A 20,467-nucleotide genomic window follows, 5' to 3' on the forward strand; every position below is an offset into this window, starting at 1 on the left:
TTTTAGGTTCTAAAGAATTGGGGTAGCTGGTGGTGGATACCTGAAACTATTAAACTACAACCCAGAACCCATGAATCTCGAAGACAGTTGTATAAAAATGTAGCTTATGAGGGGTGACAGTGGGATTGGGAATGCCATAAGGACCACACTCCACTTTGTCTAGTTTATGGATGGATGTGTAGAAAAGTAGGGGAAGGAAACAAACAGACAAAGGTACCCAGTGTTCTTTTTTACTTCAATTGCTCTTTTTTACTCTAATTATTATTCTTGTTATTTTTGGGTGTGTGCTAATGAAGGTGTCAGGGATTGATTTAGGTGATGAATGTACAACTATGTAATGGTACTGTAAACAATCGAAAGTACAATTTGTTTTGTATGACTGTGTGGTATGTGAATATATCTCAATAAAATGATGATTAAAAAAAAAAAAGTAGTGGAGTACCAATATACTAACAATAAGCAGTTGCAAAATAAAATGGACAAAAAAAACTCATATAAACAGTAACCACAATGACAAAAATCACCGATAGTATAAAAATATATACTGAAGAACATAAAAAAAATAAATGTACTGAAATGAAAGGCTATTATAAAGATGTTAATTCTCTCTCTAGAAACCTACTAATTGTATACTTCTAATTTCCAATTCTTCTGAAACATTAAAAATGATTCTGAATTTCTTTTGGAAATATAATATGCAAAAGGTTATCAGGGCATTTTTTGAAAAGAGATTAATGAATGGGGACATGTAGTATAAAGCTATGGTAATCAACAGTAGGGTACCAGTGCCAGATACACAGGCAAATCAAGGAACCAGGAGAGAAAGTGCAGCAAATGCTTGAGGATATATAAGGATATATACAGTAAAAATGGCATTTCATATCAAGAGGAAAATGATAACTTTTTCAATCCATGGCATTGGGGCAATTTACATAAATGCCAGATGACTCAGAAATTTAACTGTTGAAAAAGAAATAATAAAATACAAGAATAAAAAGATCGTGACTATACAATCTTGGGACTGGAACTGGCTTCATAAGCATGATGGAAAAGGCAGTAATCATAGAGGAAAAGATGTGACTAAAAATATTTTAAATGTCTGAACATTTTTTTTTAACTCACAATTTTTTTAACAATATCTATGACAAAAACTCTTAGAAATCAGTGAGATAGCTACAAACCTTATGAGAAAACTGGTTAGAGGAGATGAATAGGTAAATTATCAATGAATATAATCCAATAAACATTTTTGCTTGTGAGGATCGGATTTTAATAAAAAGTGCTTGTAAATAGGAGTAAGACATTCTCACACACTGCTGGCGGGAGTATAATTTGGTGCCATCTTTCTGGAAGGCAGTTTGAGTCAAAATATATTAAAAGTCTTAAAAATGGGCATACTTTTAAATTATTAGTCAGGATAGGATATGTTATGCTGCAGTAACAAATTAACCCTGAAATCCCAATGGCCTAATACTTCAGTTTATTTTTAATTCACACGACATGTCCATGGCAGGCTGGTGGGTGGGGGTATGGCGGGGGGCAGAGAAGGGGCTGCTTCAGAGTCGCCCAGCGACCCAGGCTGACACAGGCTCCACCTGGGGACATCATCATCTTCTGAGGCCGGGGAGGAGAGAAAACTGTACACGGGCACTTCACAGTCTTAGCCCGGAAGTCTCATGTCACTTCTGCTTACATTTCATTGGCTAGAATTAGTCATAGGATCCTGGGGACCACAAAGGGCTGGAAAGTGGAGTCTCCTGAATGCTCAGGAAGGAGAAGCAGATATGGGGAGCACTTCTAATATCCACCAGACTCTTGAGCCAGAAAGTCCAATTTTAGAAAAGTATCCTAAGTAAATAATCTGAAAAGTTCACAAAGATGTTAGAAGAAAGGATTTCATTATACCCTTATCTACAACACTAAAAAATCAGAAACAACCTCAGCATCCAAGGTACAACCCATATAGTCGTTAAAAATGATGTAATTACACATTATTGATAAACACATTCACAATATAGTGTTGAGAGGGAAACAAGCAAGTTATAAAACTGTATAAAATGATTCCATTTCATGGAGAAAGTAATAAATACAGATGCACAGAAAGAAGTATGAAAAGCTATGTAACAATGTTAACAGTGGCTATTACAAGATGGTCTATTAAAGGTAATTTTTTTGTCTTTTAACTCATCTGTAGTTTCTTTTTTAAAAAAGTATTATTTATGTACCAAAAAGGCATTGAAAAAGAAAAAAAAAAGTACTCTTGGGAGAGTGCACTTGTCTACCCCATACTTATCATTAGGCTCTTAACATCTGATGTAGGAAACGCCTTCTTGCCTGTCATGTCGTAAGACATTGCCACAACAATTTATCTAAAGTCAGGACTTTATATTAAAAAAAAATGCTACAACATGGTAAAAACAGTAACACATTCCCCACAGCTGCATAGCATCTGTCCAGGTCAATCATCTGCCAGGTGCATTTACTTATAACTCGTTTGGACTCCACCGAGGCGTTGGCTTTGCCAGGCTCCTGCAAGGTGCACCAGGAGACCACACTTCAGCAAGGCTCTGCCCTCAGCAGAGTCCACCAAGACAAAAGACCCAGAAACTCTTATTTCCGTAAACGGATTCCGGAACATATAACATCACACCAGAAATACTGAAATAAAGGCTCCTCTTAGGTATACATATTTTTTTATTGAAAACTTCCTTGTTGCTTCTCCCGCTTCCCCTTGCAGCTTCTCACCCCACCCCCCATACACACACACACTCACAGCCTTAAGTTCACTAGAACACTTCATCCAGCTCAAAATTCTTACTGAATGGCACCTTCTTTGCTGGCCAGTGTTCAAAGAGGAACTAGATGGAAACCCATATTTTTGAGATGGTTCAGATAGGTGTATGGAAAAGACTGGTTAATAGGATACACTTTTATAGAGGACTCCATGCCCTCACCTCCACCATCCCCAGAATATGTAATATTTGAGAAACCATATACTCAGAAATTAGAATCTTCTTAAAACATGCACATCATTAAAAAATATGTGTGGACACCAATAAGCAAGCTTCTAGTTTAAACTCCTTCTAGTTTCAGGTGCACAGAAGAATGATAACTTCTAGATGGACGAATGACACAACCCTCTTTCAGCTGTTAGCAAGGAGCATCGGCTGGCTCCCTCGGAAGGGCAGCCTCTCAGAGCACCCAGGCTATGCCACATGGTGGCTGAGGGTGCACCGGGCCACAAATGAGGGTCCACAGTAGGGTCCCCAGCGCACCCTGTGACTGGCTCTCTATAGAAAAGGAGTCCTTTTTAGATGGGCAGATCACGATGTTTCCAGGCAGCATGTTAACTCTGTATGAAGCACCCTTGACTCGATGCCTCACTAAGTACAATACACACCACCAGGTGCCTGCCAACACCCATCCCTCCTACCGAGGATCTGTGGGCTGGCCCTAGTCTACAGGGAAGTTCACAAAGAGCTTCCAAGCTGGAGACTAACTGCCCTTCCACAGATAGTCTTCCTGGGTGTTGCTCAAACCACTGGCCCAGCCTGCTCCCCCTCCCGCCCTGGGCTGACTCATCACCAGGAAGGGGAAGGGCAAGGGCGGGCAATGCCCCAGCCACAACTCTGATGACCACCGTGAGCTCAAGGCCTCCCATTTGTTTTGAACAAACTGCGCTGCCTCCACTAAAGCCATCGATGAAGAACTCAGTATGAGTTTGTGGTCCACAGAACTGGCCTCTCAGAAGACGGACATAATGTTAACCAACACTCTCCTGGAAGGACCCCTGCAAAACCAGAATCATTCAAAAGTGGAACTTGCTCTTTGTAACTGATGTAAATATAATTCTGATTTGCTAATGTGTACATTGTCCTTTGCCATGAACATATGCTGAAATAATATAATTGCAATATGCTCTTATCAGGGCAGAAGAGGAACTTTTTTCTTGGCACCCAAGTGTCACTGAGAGGAAAACAGTGGCAGGGCTCACAGAAAGACACTAGACCAAGGTCCAAAAACCAGGAAGCCGGGTCCATGCTGCCACATAGTGGCTGGGTGACCTTGAACATGTCACTAACTCTTTCTCTGTGCTTCCCATTTGCAAAATGGAGCTGATGATACCTGCACAATTCTCTCACTGAATTAAGGTCTAAAAATGATAGCATGAAGGAGAGGATGAAACTGCTCTTGTGTGAACACTGGCTCTCTTTCCCTTCCAGGCCTGACCACACTGTCCCAACCTGTCATTCCTGTGGTTTTCCATTCCCTGGACCCTGGGATGGCTTCGTCTCCACTCATCATTTTTGACTTTTTAATGTATCCAGTTGGGTCCCTGCCGGAACAAATACAGCTATTGTTAAGGATCTTCATGGTTAAAAGGCTCCAAGTTTTGCTTTGCCTCTTTTAGGCTTCAGGTTTCACAGATGCAGAATGAAAGCTAACCAAGGTTCAGGCAACTGGTCCTGGAAGGAGTGTCAAAATCAGGAGACATTGCTTGGAAACCAAAAATGCAGGGTCCTGGCTCTAAACCTTCCAGGCAGCACACGTGGTTTTGATATTCATGAAAGGTTTATGCCCTGCTGCCGCTTGGCTTAAGACAATGCCAGCTAAAAGACACCAAGGCCAAAGACTGGAGCTGGATGTCAGTGACAAATGAGGGCAGGTAAAGTTGGCTCAAGTGAAAACTGGGATGGGTCACCTTCTTTGTACTGGGCCAGTGATATCAGACACATCCAGTCTCTTGACTCACTGTCCACGAGTCTCCACTACTTATTTTTTTTTATTTTTTTTAAAGAAAGTGGATGGAGAAACATTAAGGTCTTTGGAGAAATGCAAAAGGAATTGAAAGTTCAGTGCTTCTGCAAAGTTGTGCTTTCACTGAGGAACCCAGCTTACCTTTCCCTATAAAGGAGACCCCACTGCTTTTAGCTCCCAGGCTGCCTGCACCTGGTGCTGGACAAGTACCGGGAATCTCTCAAATTCCTCACCTACAACCTACACGAGGCTCACCCAACTCTACAGCATTCGTGAGCTGGGATTGTGGGCCTCAACTGCAGAGGTATACAGGAGCCAACCGTGCTGATGGCTCCACCACAGCCGTTTTCTTCCCGAAAGCCACAGCTTATCAGAACGCACAAATGGCTTCAGCAAAGGACCTGATGCGGCTATTAATGTCACCTGAACTGTATCACCTGAGCAGTTAGTTGAGATGTTTCTTCTAGATTAATAAGCCCCTAATAGACAGAAGTCCAGGCCATCTGAAGACCAAGTTGAGGGCATATGGAATCCCAGTGTCCACTCTCCTGGGCAGCCACGTGCTGATGGGTGAAGTGGGCTGGCTTGAGAAGGAACCCATACTTTATCCCTCCGCTGCAACACAGAGTTGGCTCACCAGCAGTGAGTGTCCTGGTGAGGTCAGCAGGGAGCAGCTATTGTCTGGGGGAGAGCCACATGGAGCTCTGGGGGGAAGGGCAGGGATGGCACGGCTGAACCCAAATCACCAAGAGGGCTGCCCACGTTTTCCACGTCCTGCCTGCTCTCCTCCCTCCGCTTTCCCTTCCTTGCACTCCTCAACACCCCAGTGCACTCAACCAAAGCCCGGCTCAGACCGTGAGGTCTCCCCTAGAGTGTCTTGGTGCTCCAGGTCACCAGCCTTCCCTCCCTTCTCCCATCCCAAAGAGACTTTCCTGTCCTGAGAGGTGGTCTCAATGAGGAAGGGGGAGCCGCATGACTCGTAAATCCACCTCGTGACCTAGGTCACATCGTGTGTGCCACTGCCCCCTTCTCAGGCTGTTTGCTCATTGATCCAAGTTAGCAGGGAGATGTTCCAATCCTGTGAAAAAATTTTTCTAGAGCAGGATGTTTTCTTAGGTGGTTCTCAAAGGGAGAAGAGAACACTAAAGCTCCCCAGAAGGCATTGAGAAAAGTGTGGGGCCAGGAATTCAAATCATCCTGCCGTCAATGGATCAATCTCTCCCAATGAAGGATGCCACCAGCCCCCCAAATGCCAGGCACCCCACTAAGCAACTATAAGGGAGGAAAGAAGGCTTAAGGCACCAGGCAGAGGCAGAGCTGGGCAGATCTCCTGTTGCTAAGGCAATGCTTAGCCAGAAGACCTGATGCCTTAGGCCTCCAAACCCACTGTCTTTTCCCACCCTAGATCCCATGCCCTGGGCAGCCCCTTGACCACGGACACCAGGGAAGCTCCAGGCCACAGACCCCCCTGGCCTGGAGAACAAAGGAGGTCCCAGTGTCAGAGACCCCCTGGGGCACACCCACCATGGACTGGGCTCTGAGGGGCTTCAGATTGGCTCTTGCTTCTCCCATGGCCACTGAAGCAATCCTTCTGGACCACACAGAGTCCCATTTATGCCTGATAATGACCCAGTACAACAAAGATGGTGCACTATTCAGCAGGGGTCAAATGAACTCTGCTGTGGGATTTGATTAAAACACTAAATTCTGTTCATATGTTTACGCGAACAAATATTTATTAAGCACCTACTTTGTGCCAGACACTGTGCTAGGCACCCTCACCGTGTGCTGTTCCCCAGCACAGTCATCTGTTCAGAAATTAAAACCAAGGAAAGGAACATTGTTGCAACCATACAAACTGGGGGTGTGGTGGAAACAAGCAATTCCTGTGCCAGGAAATCCACCCACTGGAAACTTGTTTTCTTTCTCTGGACAAGTCTCTACTAAGTGGTTGTTTTATGGTATCTCAATATTTACTGAGAGAGTTATTACCTTCAAGCCCCACCCCCCACCACGGACTGGTGCCTGGTGGACATTCAAATACTCTGAACACTATTCAATAAAAAGCAAAATTGTCCATATGGTTGCAACAGCTCTTAAGAAAGATATAAATGTCCCTGCTCTGACTGCATAAACGTTTAAGGTAGACCTAGTTCTGGATTCCTGAGTCAGAATCTTCCAGTTGTCCACCACCTCACAAGGCCAGAGAAGCCAGAGGAAATTTCTATTCTGAAGAGGAGTGAGTGGATGGCACAACTGGTTTGGAATCGTGACACACTGTGCCTGCATGTACAGAAGCAACGCACACAGTCGGACATCCTAGTCCTATTTTTCCTCACACACACCCGGGGGACTAACAAGGGGGAGCCCCCCGCCTCGGCCAAACCCTAGTTGTCTGCGCCCAGCTTGGAGAGGCCTCGGCGGAAGTCGTGCAGGTCGTCGATCTTGCCGTCCAGCACCTCCAGGAAGTTCTTCAATTCCACCTTCAGGTGGCGCTGTCGGTATTTACTCTCCTCGATGTCCGTCTTAAGAGATTGCACTTTGTCTTCCAGGTTTTGATTCTCTCTCTCTGCTGCCTGAAGCAAAACAAAAGGAGAAGGGTCTGGAAAACAGAGTTGTCTGCAGAGACCTGCTATAGCCAAACGGCGATCTCCACCAGACCTGGGGTGTGGGATGGGGTCTGAGATCCTTGGGGATGTGTTAAATCCCCCCATGCGAGCCTGTGACCATAGATGTCAGGCAGGGAGCAGACGGCAATTTTGCCAACCCTCCTTTCCTGCCTGTTCCGGGAGAGGTGACCAAAGGCAGAGTGGGCAGCCAACATGCGGCCTGAGAAACAAGTCCCAATGCAGAAGGCAGAGCTCAGTGGCTCTCGAGGAGCCTGATTCTAAATGACCGTTTTCCAGAGGGCCCAGCAGAGAGAGCCTGAAATTCCAGCTAAAGGGCTTTCCAGCCCTCCAGCGTCAGAGTGGTTAGCAGAGGCTCCTTTCGGTTCCACGGAGAGGGCGAACCCGCCTCAGCCCCAGGGCGCCCGCTGGCCCTCAGCTATTACCAAGGAGACACATGCAGAGCTGGGCCCCACAAGCAAATCAAGGCACGTCTAGGTAAATCAAGACAGCAAGTGCCCCGAGACAGAATGGGTGCACACCCCTAAACGAGGCATGAGCCTTGCATTCTTCGTATTAAATAAGAGCTTCCAAATATTTTATTTTGTGGATGTAAAATGAGACTTTTTGAACTTGTGCTCATGAACCAGTCACAACCGCTGGGGTGTGTATCTGAGTAAAGTGCTCCCTGTGCCCGTCAAAGGACCCAGCAGGAGGCCCTCAGAGGAGAAGGAGGACGCGAAAACCTTCATTTTACAGGTCAGGAATCCGAGGCCAGCGAGGAGGGCCTGTCCGAGGGCACCAGCGGGCGAGCGGCAGAGGCAGCCAAGCACCCAGATCCCCGGCCCCCAGCCCGCTCCCCACTCCTTGCGGCCCCCGTGGGTCCGAGGGCGGGAAAGCTACCCACATACCGCTACACACAGGACGCCTCCGTTTATAAATGGAAACGGCAAAAGACAAATGCAGTTGAATCTACACACGGGGGCAGAGACAGCATCTGGCACGCAATTACCACTGCTTTTTTTATGAATAGAAAACGCTCTTCTTCAACAACAGAGACGCAAGACCGAGAGGCAGCTGGGAAACGAGTGACACCGCGAAGGCCTGCTCTCCGGGGCCAGACAACGCGCGCCCGCCCTTACCTCTAACTTCTCAGAGACATACTCGCACTCCGACATGAGCTGAGGTATGATTTCGCTTTGTTTTCGGAGATCTTTCAACTCCTACGTGAGATAGAAATTTGGATAGAAATTTGAAAAGAAATATGAAAGCAAAGTCAGAGCCAATGTGTTCTTGAAAATCACCAACTTGGGGACCTGTGCTGTTTGCGTGGATGATACTGATGGTGAGGCTAACAGTTAACAAGCACCAGGTAACTTTAAGGGCTAACTGGGTTACATGCTGTTAGCGGTTGACCTGTGTCCCCCCCAAAGACAGGCTGAAGTCCTCACCTGCCACCTGTGCATGGAAACTTATTTGGAACAGGGTCACTGCAGATGGAATTAGTTAAATTAAAATAAGATTACACAGGAGTAGGGTGGGCCCTGCGTCCCCTATGATGGGTGTCCTTATAAGAAGAGGGAAATCTGGGCACAGACAGACACGGGGGGTGGGGGTAGGGGACATGATGACAGGGGAGGAGATTGAAGTGCAGCAGCTACAAGCCAAGGTACACCAAGGATAGCCGGCAAACACCAGAAGCTAAGAGGCAAGGGAGGTTTCAGAGGGAGCAGGGCCCTGCCGATGGCTGGAATTTGGACTTCTGGCCTCCAGAACTGTGAGACAGTAACTGTCTGTGGTTTTAAGCTGCCCACTATGTGGTACTTTGTTAGGGCAGCCCCAGGAAACCAGACAGATGCATTATCTCTTGAGGTCCACATATTACCAAAAGAGGAGCAGGTATCCTATCTTCCTATCTATATTCCTATTAGATGCAGAACCTGAGGCTTAGAGAGATTTGGCAATATGCCCATGGTTTCCAGCATCTGTGTACTTGGCTGTCCATTCCCCCAGAAAATGAATGGCTGCATTAATTGGACAGCAGAACTCAACTTCTGATGATAGATGAGCTGTAAGTTTCCTGACTGTTATGTAAAATATTCACCTCTTTGGCCTGAGTGACAGGCTGTCTAATAAATACAGTGAGGAAGCTGCAGAGTGAAATGGACCCTTGCTTTGGAGTATTTGTGCCTTATTCTGACTCCTGGCCCTGCCCCCAGGCTAAGGTTGAGCAGCTGCGAGGGCGGGTCACAAGCCCCATGACCACCGGCTGTGTCCTGGGTGAGGACCCGCCCCTAGGCCCAGAGGACGCCGGCGGTCACAGCTCAGCCCCCCACGACTCACCGTCTCCTTTTCTCGGAGTTCTGACTCCAGTTCCTCGATTCGTTTCTTCAGCTGGGTGTTCTTCTCTTTCTCTCTGTTGATCTCACTGCGCTGCTCCTCCAGTTCATCAATCTTTAATAAATATCACACGTTAAAGCAGGGATGCTAATTTTCTTTAGTCATTAAACAGAAGACCAGAGGAGCAGCGTGTATGTTTTCTTTCAACATAAACAATACTCTAACCCAGCTGTAAATTTTCCTTTGTGGCTTTGAACAAACTCCATGTGACCCCCACTATGGGGCTGCGTTTGCCCTGCTCGCGAGACATCTTACTTAACGCGGCAGAGCCAAATCGGAAACAAAATCCGGCTGAAGCCAGGATGCTCTGGGCTTCTGGCTTTCTCTCACAGCTATGGGATAGAAACTTTTGGTTTGCTTTAAGGATCTGTCACAAGCAGGGGCCAGATGTCCCCTGAATCTACCTGCCTCTGCCCAGCAGGATTTTTCAACATCATTTGACTCGCGTCCTGAATTATTCTGTTTCATCTCAAGAACTTAAGCCAGCGGGGTAGGGAACTGAACATCTCCGTGGGGCAGTGGCTGCCAAATGGAAGCAACGACATTTCAGGCTACATCGAGATGACCTCTCCCTCCTGCAGCATTCAGAAGGGGCCCGACCCATGGGCTTCTTCTTGGGGAGACACGGAGGTGCAGGCTTAAGGGCAAACCCCCAGATTGCATCTTTCTCTTCTTCCCAAGCCTCACCCCACAGAAGGGTTACCGCGTGGAGTGAGACAGCCCCGGCACTGGCGATGATGCCTGAGCATTCCCCAGGGGCCTCAGCGTGTGTGCAGGGAGGGCTTGGATCTGGCGGTGGAACCAAAGCACCACACGGGTGGAGGAGGCCTGGGAGACCCCAACAGTGGGGCAGCCCTCAGTATGAGAGGCGCTGGGTGGTCACTGTGCGGAGGCCTCTCCGAGGGGACAGCACCCACCTCCAGGGTCTGAACCCCAGCCACGGAGCAGCTGGAGTGCTCGCCACCCTCCCCCAGGCCTGGAAGTGAAGTTCCCGAGGCTCGCCACCCAGGGCAGCAGTCGCTCCTCCACGGGAGCAGGCTCCGTGGGATGTTAGTGCCCACTCCCCCGATGTCCTTTGTTTTTTACACTCAGACACAAAGCCAGAAACTCAGCTCTTGGCTAGAAAAAAGAAGGAAAGGGCCATCAATCCCTTTGCAGGCAGACCTGCCAGCCCTTGGAAGGGAACCTGCCACGTCAGCAACTGGCCTGGGGCCCCTCACTGTCAGCACTTTGGGCATTATAAATGGAAAACTCAAGACGCCTTGAGAAAATGACACAAGGCAGCTTTCCGTGCTGTCAGCATCAAAGTAAGACCAGAGCGCTGGTCTCCAGGGGCTCCATTAGGGCCGGGCATGGCTGGAAACGGAGCCAAAGGAGAGTGAAGGCTAATCAAATCTGCTGTCCCCTGGCATCATGGTCTTACAAAGCAGACGCCAAAGCCCTGGTGTTGACAGTCTGACCATCACAACACGGTTAGCACAGAAAGCCTCGGCACCTCAGCTGGGAATCCCTGGCCATCCAACACTCCCATAGCAACTCAGCCCATCTATGAAGAATGTGGGTGATAGTGGGGAAAGCTACGGGTGAGATCTGAACAAATCAAAACGCTAGGATGTCACGGTAGGAGCGAGGGAACCTGAGCTTCTGAAGCTGGCTCTCAGCACTGCCCCTCCTCGTACTCCAAGGGCCCCCGTTCCTTTCCTCCCTTCCAAATTCACACAGAAAGCAGGGTTTCTGGGCCATCTCTCCTTACCAGTCCCTGAACCTGTTTTCTCACTCACCCACAGATCCTCTGCAGCCTTTTTCTCCAATGAAGATCCCTGAACCCCAGAAAATGCCAACACAAGGCCACACAGAATAAAAGCCCCATCTGCAACGAGTATCGGAGGGTATTCTTTTTGAGGGACGAAAAAGAGATCTCCATTTATCTTTTCATAAGCAATAGGAATAATAAAACTTGGTTCAATAAAAGCAATAGATCAGTTATTTACATGGTTAGATCCCTACCTACTAGGAAAGGCAGGGAGGCAGAGGAAGTTCAAAGGGGAGAGGCAGCGGGGCTTCCTCCTGCCCACCGGGAAGAGGGAAAAATGAGAGAGAGGGAGGTGGGGAGAGGCAGGAAGGGGAGGGTGGTGGCCCGGCCCCCCCAGTCCACCTTGTTCCGGAGCCGGTCGTTCTCATCACGGCAGACGGAGAACTGCCTCTTCCACTGCTCCACGCTGGCCGCCGACTCCTGCAGCGCCGTGGTCAGGCGGGCATTGCTCTCCCGCAGGGTCTGCAGCTCGATCTCCCATTTCTTCACATTGGCGGCGCTGTGGGGTGGGGGGCAAGGCACTGAGCGAGAGGGCAGGTGCCTGGGGAGGGGGTGTCCTGCTGCTCCAGAGCCTGCTGCCCTCACAGCCCCCTCTCGGAAGGGACCCCCACTCTCCCCTGCCTGTGGGTGCTGGGTGCATCTTTCTAGCGTGAACATGTCCACTTGCTGGGCTATTTTTCTGAAAGTATCACTTTAGAATAGAATTATTCAAGAACAAAGAGTCAAGGCTAAAAGTCACGACGCCCACCTCCCTCCGAATTCCCTACTGAGCCCAGGCCAAGAACCCACTCCCTCCGCCCGTCCCCTTCCCAAAATAAGCCTCAAGGACGGTGTTTCTGAATTGCACAGGGAGCCATGGAGCCCTGTGCACATCTCATGAAAGCTATGGACCCCTTCGACAAGTTCCCGACACCCCTGTGGAGCCCAAGGACTCCAGGTTTAAACAAACAAACAGCCTTGCCCCAGGATGGTAACAGTCTCACAGCAACCTGAGACCCTTCCAAGGAACCAGAGCTGAGAGCTGAGGTCCTGAGGACAGAGGAGAGAGCACCTGGGAATCCCGTATGGGCAGAACTCGGGTTTTGGCCATGGCGCATGGGGGCTGGCCTGACTGAGTAGGAGAATCCCAGGCCTGAGGGCCGCCTCGACCACTACCACAAAAACCTGTTTTATCTTTGATTCTAGGTGCTCAGTGAGGAAGAAGTTTAAAAAAAACAAACAAACTGGGCTCAGGTTCCCCTCAGTCACTGTTACCTTTGACTGTACTTTTATGTCCTTGCTCTGGAGCCCACACGTCTGTGGCGCTGAACGTGACAGAGGGGACAGGGCAGGCTGCGCCGGACAAGTTCATCGGGAAGGTTCCCAGTTCCCGCTCTGTACTGCCTGGGGACAGCCTCTTTCTAAAGGCTTTCTTTTTCAAATAAATACAACAGCATCTGAATAATTCGTGTTACATTTCATCCCACAGCCTCAAGGGCCTGGGAAAGTAATCAGAAAAGACTTACTTTCAACTGTCAACGCCACAGACTTAAAAAAAATAGTAAAATGTTATTATCTGATTAATTCTAGAGTTGATGGCTGAGAATTTAAGCTGATTTAGGGAAACGGCTTCATGCCCATTCCTGTGAGTCTCTCGTTCATTAAACTGGGATTTTAAAATATTTATTTTTAGGGGTGAAACATTTTCATCCAGAAAGCCTATTGTGACTTAAGCAACCAAAAATAGTTGCTTAGATGAGTCAGAAAAGAGGCTGGTCATGGTGATGCCTTGTGAAGTACCTGACAAAGACCCAGAGTCCAGGGGCAGATGGCTGGATCTAAGCCACACACCCTTTCTGGAATTCCTGTCCGACTGCAAGAATAGGCGCCAAGCACCAGCCAGGCCGGCTGAGCCAGGGAGGAGGGTGCTGAGCCTTCGGGGGCTCCAGCGGTGGAAGGTATGGCTGCCTGACTGCGGGAAGGTTCCCTGAGTGAAAGGCAGGAATGGGACAAGAGATTTACTAGCTGTGTGACCTTGGGCAAGGAATCACTTTGCCACCTGGGACTCGGTTTCCTCATCTATAAAGTGCAGGAATTTAGAGAGATGCCCTCTAAGATAATACAGCTCTTCAATGGGGAAACCCTGAGGAGGGCAGGTTCTCAGCTGCAGGGAGGTCCCGGGAAGCCGGCCGAGCCCAGCCCAGGTGAGCAGGATGACCAGGAAGACAGCAGCTCTGAGTGCACTCAGGAGGCCGAGCCATGAATCCAATGCAGCCTGTGGGAAGCGGGCCTCTCTCTCACAGGCAAACTGATGCTGGTGTTGACCAGATAGACAACTACCGTGAGGGCCAGCTGGCCTTCCTGTGGCCAGGTAGCAAGACTGGACACCCCAAGCAGGACCTAGTCTTCTCTTCCATCCTCCTGAAACCCTGCCCAGCAGCAAAGGCTTCCGGGGAAGCACTGAACTCAGAGAAAATAAGATGTGGATTTTAAGCAACCCTCACCTCTGTGTCAAAGCAATCTTCAGCTTGTCATTCTCCGATTTCAGGTGTGCGTCAGCAGGACTGGCATGAGAGGCCTTTTCGTCGTCTGTCCCATTGACGCTGGATGCCTGAGGAGAAGACGGGGTTTCACACCCAGGTTCCTGGTCAAAGTGAATTATCTTCACACGTTACTGCTCGTCCTCATGTTGGCAGCACATGAGGCAGCACATGAGGCATCATTTGAGAGTGCAGATGGACCAACGCGCCGTCCAGGACGCAGCAAAGGCCAGTAAGCACAAAAAGACTGAGAAAGACCACCACAAACAAAGGAAAAAAGCCCTGCAAGTCCACCTGGAGTGTGTAGGTCTGTGCATTTCATGACAAGAGAGCACCATGGGCTGTCCTCAGAGCCTTTTACACTCACATTTTATAGATAAAGCTAAAAACGTGGGTGACCACGGTCTAAAACGCACACAGAAGCCGCAGATTAAAAGGAGAGGAAGGGTTGTCACAATAACAGTGACAAGAAACAGTGAATGAGGATAGAGAAAAATTATTAGAAGCTGAGACAAGAAACTTAAAAATCCTGGGGCTATAGAGAATTAGATCAACATACTCATTAAAATACAGGAATGAGATATGAATGTTTGCTGTGTGCATTACTATTTAACATTATGATGAATATTTTGAAATGTTTTCCTGTAGTAAGTAGTATCACATGGAGGTGTAGTCTTCCTGATGTTGGATAAGATCTTACAAAGAGCTTATTTAGCCTCCAATAAGCATAAAGGCAAAGGAAGGGACCATGAGACGAACAATGTATAAATATGACTAATTTTAAATGTCTGTATTGCAAAAAATTTAAGCCATAAACAAAACTAAAATGCAACAAAAACCTGGGGAAAATATATGCAACAGTTATTAAAAACAAAATGTTAATATCTTTCCTATTTTAAAAAGGTCTTAGAGCCCTAATCTTTTAGAGCTACACAATGAAATATTTATGGATGAAAGGATAAGATGCTTGGAATCTGGCTCTAAAATACAGAAGGGGGGACTGGATGAGTGAAGATGAAACAACTGCCATGAGTTCCCTGTTGTAAAGTTAATCTAGAGGTACATGGGAAGGAGGTTATTAGACTATCCTTCCTAGCTTTGAATGTGTTAAAAATTTTCCATGTTAAAAAATAAAGCTCTTGGAAACCAATAAAAAAAAGATCAACATGATTTTTTTTAAAAGGGAAAGATACACAGTTGACATTTACAAAAGAACAAATGCATAGAATAAAACATTACAAAATATTTAAACTTGCTAATAAAGGAATACAAAATGGAAAAAACCAATAAGACGTGTTTTTCACCTGTCAAATCAACAAGAGTTGGTGTGGGCGTGAGAGGAAAAAGCACTCTCGCTCACTGCTGGTGGGAGTCAGAATTGTACATTTCTGTAGGCTAAGTTAGCATTATGCATCGAAAGCTTTAAAAATGTCCATACTTTTAACCCAATAGTTCCACTTCTAGGAATTTATCTTGCAGAAACCATCAAACGCCCAAAGATGGACAAGAAAATTCACTGCAGTGTTACTCGTATTAATGAAAAATGAAAAACAAGAGAGATGTCCCAAATTATAGGAGACTGGTGGAGTAAGTTGTGATACAAACAAATGTTGGATTACTATTTAGCTATTAAAACATTTTTGAAAAGGAATATGTGAGTATACAAGGAAATGATCGTGACATACTAAAGTTAACAAAAAAAAAGAAAAGGTAAAAAAGAGTAGTATTAAACATACTGGGAAAATACACTGGAAAACTGTATTAGAAAGATACAAACCAAAATATTAACAAAATGTCTCTGAGGGATGAGAGGGGTAATTTTTGTTCCCTTTTCTTTTTTAATCATATGGCACATTTGTTTATTTCTACAATAAACATGTGTTGCTTTTACAGTCAGAAAAAAAACCCACATTAAATGTTTTTGTAATTAGGTTGTTTAAATCTTCAACTATATGAAAAACTTAACGTGTTTATTCCCTATTAGATTCCAGAGACCAAGGAATTGTGTGATTTCTAATAAAAAGAAAAAGAAAAGGATAAACTTCAGAAAAGGTAAATGAAAACTAAAGCTTGGAGACAAAAGAACATTTATACATAATTAATACATATATAAAATAACATCTTACAAGTATAGTTGATCTCTTTAAAGTTTAAAATACTTTTGGGGGGAAACAAACATTGAAACAAAAGCCTTATATAAAGAAATTCAGATACTGAAGTTTAAAGATATCACCTGTTATTCAGAAATGGCATGATAAAAGTTTTTGAACCATGGAACATTTCATATGCCCAATTTTATAGATTCTTAGATTGCTTGGTAGGGTAATCAGCATATTAAATTAACAGCATCATTTAGATTATATTCAAGATTATTTAGAAAGATTCAGGAAACTTCCTGACCACTGAGGTCTAACATACATTCACTTCAATAAATCCATATGTTGGAACTTCCCCTCATCTGCCTTCCTTGCTGGCTTTGTTCCCTTAACCTGGGAAGGGAGCCCAGGCTCTAGTTTTAGCCCATCTCTCCACACTTTTTCTTGGTGTACTTAAGATTTCAGCTATGGTTTTCACAAGGTTCGCTTTGTCAAGCTAAGTGTTGCTCTCGACAGCTCACGATGTCCAGGCCCCCCGTTTCCTTCCTCCAAGCTATCCCTGACATCCATCCTTCCTTGTTGCCCTGGCCCAGCCACCTCCTCCCACAGCCCTCTCGGCAATCTCCCTGCCCTCGGTCGCACCCCGACTTCCTCACCACCCACAGGCAACCCTTGTGTCACTTCCAGACCACTATTCATAAAGTCATCTGAAGTCTGCCAGCTACCCCACAGCACCTCACAGTATCTCCAAGCCATCTCCAGCTTCCCTCAGCCCACCTCCACCCCCAGCCAGGCAGACTCCCTGCGGCCCTGCAAACACAGCATGCTCATCCCTGACCCCAAATCTTTGCTCCTGGTGTTCTCCGCACCCCCCTCCCTTTTTCCCACCAGTCACCTTGTCACTAGGTCAAGCCTTCCCCTATCACAACACACCCACCCACCAGAACACAGGTAATTTTATGTCAAGTTAAAATAGGTCCTTTCTGGTCAATCGTCACACTTGAAGGAAACACTGAGAAAGACTTCTTAAGTCCTGGCAGAGCCAGGTCTCCCTTGGCTAAGGCAGAGCTATTAGAATACCATCTCCCACTTGACTTCTCTTAAAATAGCAGGAAAGACACAGGGCTGTGTGGCATCAAGCAAGTTTTCTCTCTCCTGCAGGCACAAGGTACCTGGGTCCAATGGGGCATCCTTCTTACAGACCCCATCTTTCAGCACAGCCACAAAGCCCACCATGACCAGAGAATTCTCCCAGGGGCCAGGGACATGTGGTAACCCTAATCTTGTCAGCCATTTTCGGTCAAAAATATAGTACCACATCCTGAAAAATTCAAGCTCCCATGAAAACATGTCACACTCCTCTCACTGCCAGGAAGCTAGTAGTTGAAAATGCCTTCAAAATGTCTGACTGCAGAAATTCCCTATTTTTTGCCCAAAGTGACAGGGAACGAAGAGTCTCGATCACTGATCACACCCAGATGTATTTTATGGACAAATTTCTTACTTGGGAATGGTTACTCGAGGTCTCGATTTTCTCCTGGGTCTTGTCTCTCGCTAGTCTGGCAGCTTCTTTCACTTCCTGGAATTTCTCCGCAAACTGAACAGGAAGAAAAGTTATTGAGGATTTTACTTAGCCCTATTCATGGCTGACATTCAGAACCCACCTTTGCATCCATTTTAAGCCAATATATTCCGTAAAAAGACAGGAGATGAATTTTATTTGCAATTAAGAGAATTGAATTCCAGTAAACCCTATTGGCTGAGGTCAGATCTGAATCAATTTCTAACTACTGAAACTAGTTTGATGATGGAGTGTTATAAATTAAAAAAAAAAAAACAAAAAACCTCAGGTTAACAGTAAGTAATACAAAAGCAACAAAAGAAATTTAGCTGTACCACAGAAGGAATCCATGAAAAACTTCATAATCCCTACTGCAGAGATCCAGGAACTCTTTTTCACAAGTCAATGTCATGAAAAACAAAACAAAAATTGGGGGAGAAGAAACAATTCTAGATTTTAAAAGCCTAAGAGATCAAATAGTAAAATGCAACATGCAGCCTAGGATTGGATTCCTGTTTTGAACAGACCAGCTGTAAAAGACTTCTGGGGGACAATGGGGGAAATTTAAACACAGACTAGCTGTTAGATGACATCAAGGAATTATTATTAATTTTGTTCAAAGTGCAAATGGTACTGTGGTTATGTTGGAAAAACATCATTACTTTTTAAGAGATGAACACTGAAGTATTTAGGAAGGAAATGTGTTGATGTCTAGGATTTACTTTAAAGTACTTCGATGACAAAAAATATAGAAATTGTGTGACAAAGTGTTAACAACTGTTAAAGCAAGGTGATGTTCATTATATTATGCTTGCTACTTTGTGTTATGCTTAAACACTTTAATAATTTTTTTTTTTTTGGAATCCCAGGGCAACCATAGTCACTGACAAGTCAACTGATTTTAATTAGCAACTATACTGCCTAGACAGAGAACATCCTGTGATATTCAATGTTGGCATTACACAACACAAGAGAGAGCTAAATGTGGATGCTGAAAACCAAAAAAACAAAAATCAAAAACAAAAAACCCTAGCAAATTGAAAGGTACCAACAATTCTGTGGGTTTGGCTGAGAGTTCATTTATTTCTGAGTACAGGCTCTCCTCTGAGCATCTTCAGAATGTCAACGTGGGTCTGCTTTGAGAAACCCTCCCAGATAGCAGTGAGCCAAGCAGCCTGGTCTAAGCAGAAAAAGGTCAGCCTTTCTGATCTGGCCTGTGTGACTGGTGCAAGACCCGGAAATAAAGTCGCAGCCCTGGGCTGTAAGAGGAGAATCACATCACCTGTTGCCTAAACCATGTGCGATCCAGCAAGGATGGAAAAAGCCGCCTCCTCTTTGGGGGCCCCTTAAGTGAAAGCATCATGTCATAAACTCCTTGACAGTGGGGTCCATGCCTTCCCTCTTAGTCCCCTCACCCCATGCCCAGCAGAAAGCAGGCACAGACAAGCATGCTCAGTGAACAAATGAGCGCTGGGTCCAGGTTCACATACCCCCATGCCCTTGGAAAAAAAAATCAGGACATAGGCTTGGGCCTGATCTAAGATCAGCAAAGCTCTTTTTTTGCCAGACAACCACAGCATACAGCTCGGGGAGGTATTCTGGTAAGCGTCTGGGTGCCTTCTGCCCCACCTTTGTTTTCCTAAGCTTACCTAACTGTATTAACCTAGGAACTGGGGCATCACTCAGGATCTGCGCTTCATCCCAGAAGAGAATTTGTACAGGCACCATAAAGACCTTTCAATCCTATTAAGACCTGAAAAGACGCACTTTTTTACAAGGCATGCTTTTCAATGTTTTTGTGCCTAGTATTCAATTAAAAGTCAAATATAACTTGAAGAAAGCTGTAATGCAAGTGGTTCTCAGCAGGAACCCTTGCCCAGTGGGTCTCGCCCATGCTGGGCTCTGTAAGGTGGTGACCAGCTCTCTCCCTACAAGCCCCTCAACCCTCTACTGGGTCCTCAAACCAAAAGTGCTCTCAGTTTTCTACAGTCCCTTCTTGTCGCCTGTAGCCAGGGCCCCTTTCTCAGTTTACATCTCTCATGGGTCTTAGACTAAGTTTCTTGTAAACTAGATTGGAAATGTCATCATACAGTGTCATGCTTATTCAGTCAACAAACACGGACTGAGCATCCTTTGCTCAACAAATATTTTCCCTGTACCATTCCCACTGTGCCATGCACAAAGCCAGGGGCTGGAGACATGCACACCATGTGAGCATCAGACATTGTTCCTGCCTTCCAGGAAGGCAAGGATCAAGTAGCAGAAGATGGTGGGCAAACAAACTGTAACATAATTTTCTTTGAGATGCTGTCTCAATGCAGTTTTGAGACAGTTCTCCTGTAAGGCCCTGGACAGTAGTCTGTCAGTGCCCCTTCTTGAATGCCCACTCTGTCCATATTCCAAGTCCTCCTCTTTATCAGGCTCTCAAACTGTGGGGTCACTAAGTGCCCATCCTAACTGCCCCAGGGCCAGGTACCTGACAATTAGGGGCAGCCCCTACGCCCTGGAGCTCAAGAAATTATTCACATTGGCCAGTCCACAGGGAGCCAGTGGAACCTAAGTAACCCCACCCATAGATAACCCCTCCTTGTCTGCCACACTTAAGCTGCCTCCTACAGCTCCCGCTTGCTGTTTACCCTCTCCCTGGGTGCATGCCCTGTGGCCCTGCAGGGAAGCCTTTCCCACATCAGCTTCCATTCGGAGCTGTAACAAAG

General features: G+C 46.3%; 1 protein-coding gene across 1 annotated transcript in view; it reads right to left on the reverse strand.

Moving 5' to 3' along the window:
- Window positions 1-547: 547 nt before the first annotated feature.
- Window positions 548-20,467, reverse strand: part of HOMER2 (homer scaffold protein 2) — a 120,288-nt gene continuing 100,368 nt past the window's right edge. Inside the window, exons 4-9 of the mRNA XM_037833170.1 lie at window positions 17,697-17,789; window positions 14,061-14,167; window positions 11,920-12,076; window positions 9,708-9,818; window positions 8,507-8,587; window positions 548-7,334 (exon numbers count right to left, since the gene is read on the reverse strand). Coding sequence (XP_037689098.1) covers window positions 7,146-7,334; window positions 8,507-8,587; window positions 9,708-9,818; window positions 11,920-12,076; window positions 14,061-14,167; window positions 17,697-17,789 — 738 coding nt within the window. The 3' untranslated portion in view covers window positions 548-7,145. The remainder of the gene's footprint in view (window positions 7,335-8,506; window positions 8,588-9,707; window positions 9,819-11,919; window positions 12,077-14,060; window positions 14,168-17,696; window positions 17,790-20,467) is intronic.

The sequence above is a fragment of the Choloepus didactylus genome, chromosome 4, assembly GCF_015220235.1.
Source record: "Choloepus didactylus isolate mChoDid1 chromosome 4, mChoDid1.pri, whole genome shotgun sequence".
NCBI lineage: Eukaryota > Metazoa > Chordata > Mammalia > Pilosa > Megalonychidae > Choloepus > Choloepus didactylus.